The following is a 6,531-nucleotide window of genomic DNA, read 5'->3' on the forward strand; positions in this document are numbered from 1 at the left end:
TTTTTGTTTCATAGCCCCGATACATTTTCTCCACCTTTGAGTTTGCTGGGTTCAGTATCCTGAGATAAAACATGTTCATGATTTGGGTTTTAGGAAATGTTGAAGTATTTGTATCCTTAGAGTTCCCAAAATGTTCTCAACACATTATGCAAATGTATGTACAGTCATTATGCAGGGATGAGCTCTGCCAAATTGGCAAGGGGAAAAAATGTAATTCTTTCTAAAAACAGAAACGTTTCCAGGAAGCTTCTCTCTTCAAGTCAGGGTGCAGGAAGAAGTTTGTGGCAGGAAGGATGTGAGCATAGCCAGGAAGAAGCTCCATCCCTTACATCCAGGTACCAGAACCATGACTCATCTTGACTTTAGTCTTGAATAGATGCTAATAGTCAGTAAACAAACAGAAAACAGCGGAGCATCAGTACAGAGGCACGCAGAGAGGGAAAATGTGGATTGTAGTTCTTTCTAATCATTGACTCGTTTTCACTTTTCTTGTAGATGTTTTAGATTTTTTTTTCTAAAACCTCCAGGTATTTTAAAGAGGTCATGATTCAATGCACTTTGACAGAGTTCCTAGAGCTTTTTGGAAAAAACAAAACAAAACAAAAAAACAGGCCCACAGCATGACACTCTCTCTCTATTTTCTACCTAAAATAAGCATTTATTTTAGCACATCTTTTCCAGGTGGCAGGCATTGATCAGTGCATCCTTACAGCATCGCCTCAGTGTATTTCATTGCAGTTTTCATATAATAGATCAAGACAAAGCTGTGGAGGGATTGGGATGTCTATAATATTTTTCAAAGATATTCACAAATAAGGTTCTAAAATCTGAGATGCATTTGTATTCGTCCCCTAGAGGCGGTACTGTAAAGAGCTGTCTTCTCCTTCAACCAGAGCTCCAAGTCCTTTTGGAAAATGTCTCTAGCATCTTCACTGGAAACTGAAAAATGTTCTTAGCAACACGATTCAGGCTCAGTCAAATTGACTTCTGATCATCTGTGAAAAGGTTTTCCTTAGACGTCTCGATGCAAAGTGGTTGATTTCATTTATAGCTACTAGATTAACAGGTGCTGAACACATAAGCATGCCACACTTTTCAGATTTGTATTACTTTAAAAAAAAAATTTAACTACATAGAATTTTCTTTCTTTCTGCTCTTATTGTAGACAGATCAGAAATCTTTAGACCAGATCTTCTTTCTGGTGAACACATTCGCTTCTCTTCCTCTCAGGAGACACAACACGCTCATGCAGCTTCGTGATGACCCCTGCTGGCTACTTACTGTATATCACCAGCCACTAACCCTAGGCTATGAACTTTTCCCTTTAAATTGTCTGTACTTCCAGTTACAAATGCTGACACGCGTTTCCTCCACTTCGAAAGACCCTCAGGAATTTTGTGCAGATACTCCCGTAGTAACAGACAGTGACTCAAAGTTATTCCAAGAACGCAAGCAATTCCTGTTTTCATCTGACTTCCCCGAAGACATTTTCTTTTTTAAACTGTGACTGGATTCTGTCACTGCAAATAGATAAGCAGGTTTAGCGAGCGTTTCTGAAAACGACTTGCTTAACCTGTGCTGAGGTAAAAGACTTCAACCTCGAGGGGTCAAAAAAAAAAAAGTGCTGACAGACAGATTATTGATGTTGGGCAGCAAAAGGAATGATCGGTACTCTCCAAGAAACAATCAACTGGACAATTTTAGGTGCAGACACTTAATTCGTCCTGAAACTGAGAAGAATAAAAACCCCACAAATAATCTGGCAGATTACAAGGCAGATGTACAAAACAAAACGATGACTCTCTAATCTGATGAATGACTCATGAACACATTCGCAGAAAGTCAGTGAGAGTTTTCTTTTCTCCACAGTGACACGGGGTTTACGTCACAGAAAGGGAGGAAACTCAGTTATACTATCATTTTCAATAGCATGACTGAGGAGTTCCTTTAATTGCATCACTTCCTTGTCCAGTAAACAAAGGCGTGTTCGCCCGCAGTCTCCGTTTTGTGAGCCGAAACATGATTCGAAAAACCCCCTCGGTCTACTATAAGAGCAGAGAGGATGGAGGCTCAGAGACACACATCCTCTCCAGGACTCATCCTCTCAGGTAACACACAGGTGAGTCTGAGCACAGGTGATGCTGTTGCTGCTCTGGGTCCTGCTGATCCTGAACTTTGCACTCGCTCTGTTTTCCTTAATCTTATAGGGATGTTCCATATGTTTTATAACTATGTAGTGCAGTAACTGTGTACATCCTGGGATTTAGTCATTACTGATGGATCGCTGCAGCGTTTCGCCATGATGTTGTGTCGCCAAGATGGGTGATAACTTCATCCTTACCCACAATACTCTCCTCTTGATACACTGTAAAAGCTGACAGCGCCCTAAAGTTAAATGCACTCATGTTACCTCCAAACTCCTGATGTTTTATACAGAAAGTTGGTTAAAGAATTGTATCACGCCTAATTTAGTGTTAGGGTTAATTGTATATCTTAAGATTAACTTAACTCATCATTTTAAGACAATTTTTAAACTTCCATTGCTCAGGACTTAACATGTAGCGAATCAAAAATGTCTCCATTCAGCTTCACCTGCAGGTAACCACAGTGATGAAGATGCTGCTCAGTTCTTCGGTCTGCGCTGTGCTCCTCCTCCTCCTCCTGGGTTTTCTGAACGGGCCCGCGGAGAGCCGGACGCTGCACATGGACGGCTGCTCTGCCAACGTTCACCTCCATGAACTACACCAGTACTTCTCTGAGATAAAATCAGTTGCGGTGAGTTTAATCAAAACACACACACACACGCCAGTGCAGCTGCTCATCCAGAGTAACATTTGATGCAGACACAGGAAGTCATTCGCTTCATGTTCAAGTGTTCATTATTAGATGGGAAGAAGCCGCCCGAGAGAGATTTTAATCCCGATTTTCTCACCTTACATGTCAGATATCAGCGGATGGTGAGATTGGAGTGAAACTTCTGGATGCATCTCTGATGAAGAACGTTCAGGTGAGCTCTTCAGGCATCTTCACATGAGAACATTTCCGTCCTGTTTCTTAATTTCCCGACGTTGTGACGAATGCTTTCACTCCTGACAACCTGCCTGCCTCCACCAGGAGGGCCAGACGTGCTGCTTTGTGCGCCTCCTGCTGCGATTCTACGTCGAACGAGTCTTCGGCAACTACGAGTCCTCTCAGCCAAGTCAGCAGCGCTGCTCCAGCGCCTTGGCAAACGCTTTTGTCAGCATCAGAAGGGAAATGCACAAATGTGTAAGTCAACCGTCCTGCTTCAGCTGTGATGTCACCAGACGCAGCTCAGGGTCGTGTTAGTGACTTTTGAACTCTTTTTGCTCTTCGCAGCACTGCCACTGCGGAGAAGAAACCCAGAGAACGATTGACTCGGTGCTCGCCAACTTTGACAAGGTACGCTACGCCATGTGTGCTTTCTGTACAAAATGCAAAGATCTTTTCTCAGCTCGCATAACGACAGCTAGATGCAGAAGGTTTCAGTTTCAGTGGGCAAAGAAATAGCTTTGAAAAGGCTTTGCATGTCAGGAGTTATTGATCAATTTTTTTCTTGTTACAAACAAACTCAATGTCTCCCTCTACCATAAAGAAATCAACCAATCAAGCAGCATAGGCATTTTTCATCAATTAGCAAGGCAATTATAAACAGCCAATCAGTTCGCTTAAGCTACTCTTATATTGCTTTAGTGATTTTCCATTTCTGCTCATATCTATGCCTCTTTGCTCTCTTCTCCTGCAGCTGCAGATCCAGCAGGCGGCGCAGAAGGCTGTAGGGGAACTGGGCACCGTGCTGGACTGGCTGGAGGGACTGGGATCTAAAACATAAACACAAAGCTGACCCGCACAAGAGCGACTCGTTCGTTTACCCCGGAGCCATTTTGCATTTCTGTGTGTTTGTACTTGAATTAATTTAAACCTGTATATATCCCTGTATATATTTATATTCTCTCACATGTTTTCGGTGGAATGTCTGAAGCTGACTTTTGGAAGGATGTATATTTTTATAGAAATTAAAATTACTAGTATGTTTTTCTGTGAAGTTGTAAAATGAGTTTTTATCAAAACAAAGCTTTTATCGCCGTTGTAAAAATAAATAAATAAAATATATGACTACGCTTTAATTTTCTTGCAGTATTTGTTGTAATTTACTGCCACCTGGTGGCTTTAAGAAGAATGCAACAACAACACGAAAAAAGAGATATCCACATTAGTATGCAAAACCCTCCACAATCATTAATTCACTTTCCTCATTAACAGGCAGGATGGTTTTTAGAGCTGTAACATATTCTCTAGGGTCTTGCCTTTATTTTGATACAAAAACAATTAAAATAAACTCTGTAGTTCTTGAGATACATTCAATTCATTTTGGGCATGTTATTTTCAGCCATATTTCTCAAAAACAGGCCATGAGTTGGAGAGGTTAAATACCTTGGTAAAGATGTGGAGAGAAGCCCATAAATATAAGATTGTTATGGAAATGCTTTGCTGAAGTTTTTTAAATGTATATTATTTCTCTATTACCATCATCCTGAAAAGGAAAATCTCAAGGTACTCAGCCTGCAGCTGCAGGTGCTACTGAAATAATCCTCAGTCACTTGGGGTCAATTTAGAATCACAGAAAATCTCCAAAAGGGAATCAAACTTAAAACTCTGAACTAAGAACTTCTGATCACATAATAGTAATAATTGACCATATCTGCCATAGTAAATCATTACTGATAACTATTGTAAGTATTCCCTAACATTATATATGATCAGGCAGCATGTAATCATCTATTATTGTTATAAAGGCTGAGCCAAGAAAATGTATGTCTGTATCAAACAAGCAGCCCTTTGTGTTACTCTGTACCCGTGAAGAAGCTCCCAGTCTCAAAAAAGTTTGGTGACCCCTGCTAGACAGTGGATAAATGCCAACCAAACACATTTTAACTTGTTTTTGTTTTTATTTATTGTTGTTGTAATAGTGTTTTTTATGTTGTAGCACCTATCATGGGACAGGGAGTAATTTCAATTATCTTATGTTCTTCTACATATGGCACAATTAACAATAAACCTGATTTAATTTGAACTGTATTATGTTCATATGTTGCATAAATAAGTATTAAAACCAGAGTGACAAGATTTGATTGATTTATAAAACACTCACTTTATAATTTTGAAGCGGTTAACATTTTATGTATAGAGAGAAGTATGTAAAACTAAGAGTCCACTGCACTGAACCCCATTGAAAACCTCCTGGTTATTCCACCAAATGTTGATTTCTGAACACTTACCAAGTTAAAACATTAGTTTTGTTGTTTCTAAATGAATCTGAACTTGTTTTCTTTGCATTATTTGAGATCTGACAGGACTGCTTCTTTTTCTTTATGTTCACCATTTCTCATTTTCTGCTAATAAATATTTTTTTGCTTAGAATGTCAGAGTTCAGTAGTTCATAGAATAAAAGAACAATGTTCATTCAACTCAAACATAAACCTATAAAAAGTAAAATCAGAGAATGTGATCATCGTAAGTGGTCTCTTAATTTTTTCCAGAGCTGTATGTTCTTTGGAGAATGACCGATAACGGAGAAATATATACCATAAATATATAACATGAGTAAAATATCCACGACCTGTTAAATGTTTTTAAAACACCCCAACAGGGCAAGTTTTTGGGTCACTGTCTTCTAAAAGCAGTGACTGCAGAATGAATCCAGCAGAACAGCCCAGACCATCACACTTCCTCCTCCGTGTTTGACAGCAGACGCCCCACGCTGTGGAACGATCCTTTCAGCTGCTTCGCAGCGTACAAGATCCTGAGTGATGAACTGAAAATGTCAAATTATGATTCATCAGTCCTTTTTCACCACTACTCCTGATGGTGGCGTTTCGTGGCGCAGATACGCTTCTTTTTTTCAGTCTGATATGATTTTTAATGTTTTGTTTTTGTTGCTGCAAAGTCTTTTCTTCACAGCTGAAACTGAGATTACTACTGTAACTATTAGTCTATCTCTGTGAGCCGCCCATCAACAACCTGCTTACTCTAAGAACTTGCCCTCTGAATCAGTTGTGGCTTTTGGTCTGCCAGACCTCTTCCTGTCAGAGTATGCCCCAGTTTCTGAGTCTTCACCGACTCCTTAACTTTGTTTTCCACAGTGTACATCTCTAAGTGTTTCATTGGTCTTTCTTCCATTGATTAGTGCCTTATTCCCTCTGTGTTTGTAGTGACAAGCTACTTTCTGCAGTGCTGTTCAGCAGAGGCTCATCTGGGAGGAGCAGGTTGCTCCAACACTGATTTTATGAGGTTATAAAGTAATTCAGAAGGTTTGGACCGCCTGGAATTAGCAGCACCAGCTTTCAACTTTAAATTTAAAGTGAGTTTTAAATTTAAATTAAATTGTATTTAATTTTGCATTTCCTGTAAAATACCTCATCGTACAATTCTGAAATGTACATTATTTTTCGGTTCAGTTCACCACTTACGTTTGTATCATTTCAAGCTCCTCATTGGGCTTCAATGAAAAAA

The 6,531-nt window shown here is 39.6% G+C and overlaps 1 protein-coding gene across 3 annotated transcripts; it reads left to right on the forward strand.

Moving 5' to 3' along the window:
* The first annotated feature begins 74 nt into the window (after positions 1-74).
* Positions 75-4,082, forward strand: il19l (interleukin 19 like). 3 transcript variants are annotated; one of them, XM_015017831.1, is made up of 6 exons: positions 75-2,119; positions 2,587-2,775; positions 2,945-3,007; positions 3,115-3,267; positions 3,358-3,420; positions 3,764-4,082. In XM_015017831.1, exons 1-6 carry the CDS (start codon positions 2,063-2,065, stop codon positions 3,848-3,850), a joined length of 612 nt encoding a protein of 203 aa, XP_014873317.1. In that variant the 5' UTR covers positions 75-2,062; the 3' UTR covers positions 3,851-4,082. The 3 variants fall into 3 exon arrangements, with proteins under 3 accessions (XP_014873317.1, XP_014873316.1, XP_014873318.1); XM_015017830.1 differs by lacking the exon at positions 3,764-4,082 and having other exon boundaries at positions 3,358-3,741; XM_015017832.1 differs by lacking the exon at positions 3,764-4,082 and having other exon boundaries at positions 75-2,108; positions 3,358-3,741.
* Positions 4,083-6,531: the final 2,449 nt, after the last annotated feature.

Source organism: Poecilia latipinna, unplaced genomic scaffold, assembly GCF_001443285.1.
Source record: "Poecilia latipinna isolate Pla-1442-1.1 unplaced genomic scaffold, P_latipinna-1.0 Scaffold2196, whole genome shotgun sequence".
In the NCBI taxonomy this organism is placed as follows: domain Eukaryota; kingdom Metazoa; phylum Chordata; class Actinopteri; order Cyprinodontiformes; family Poeciliidae; genus Poecilia; species Poecilia latipinna.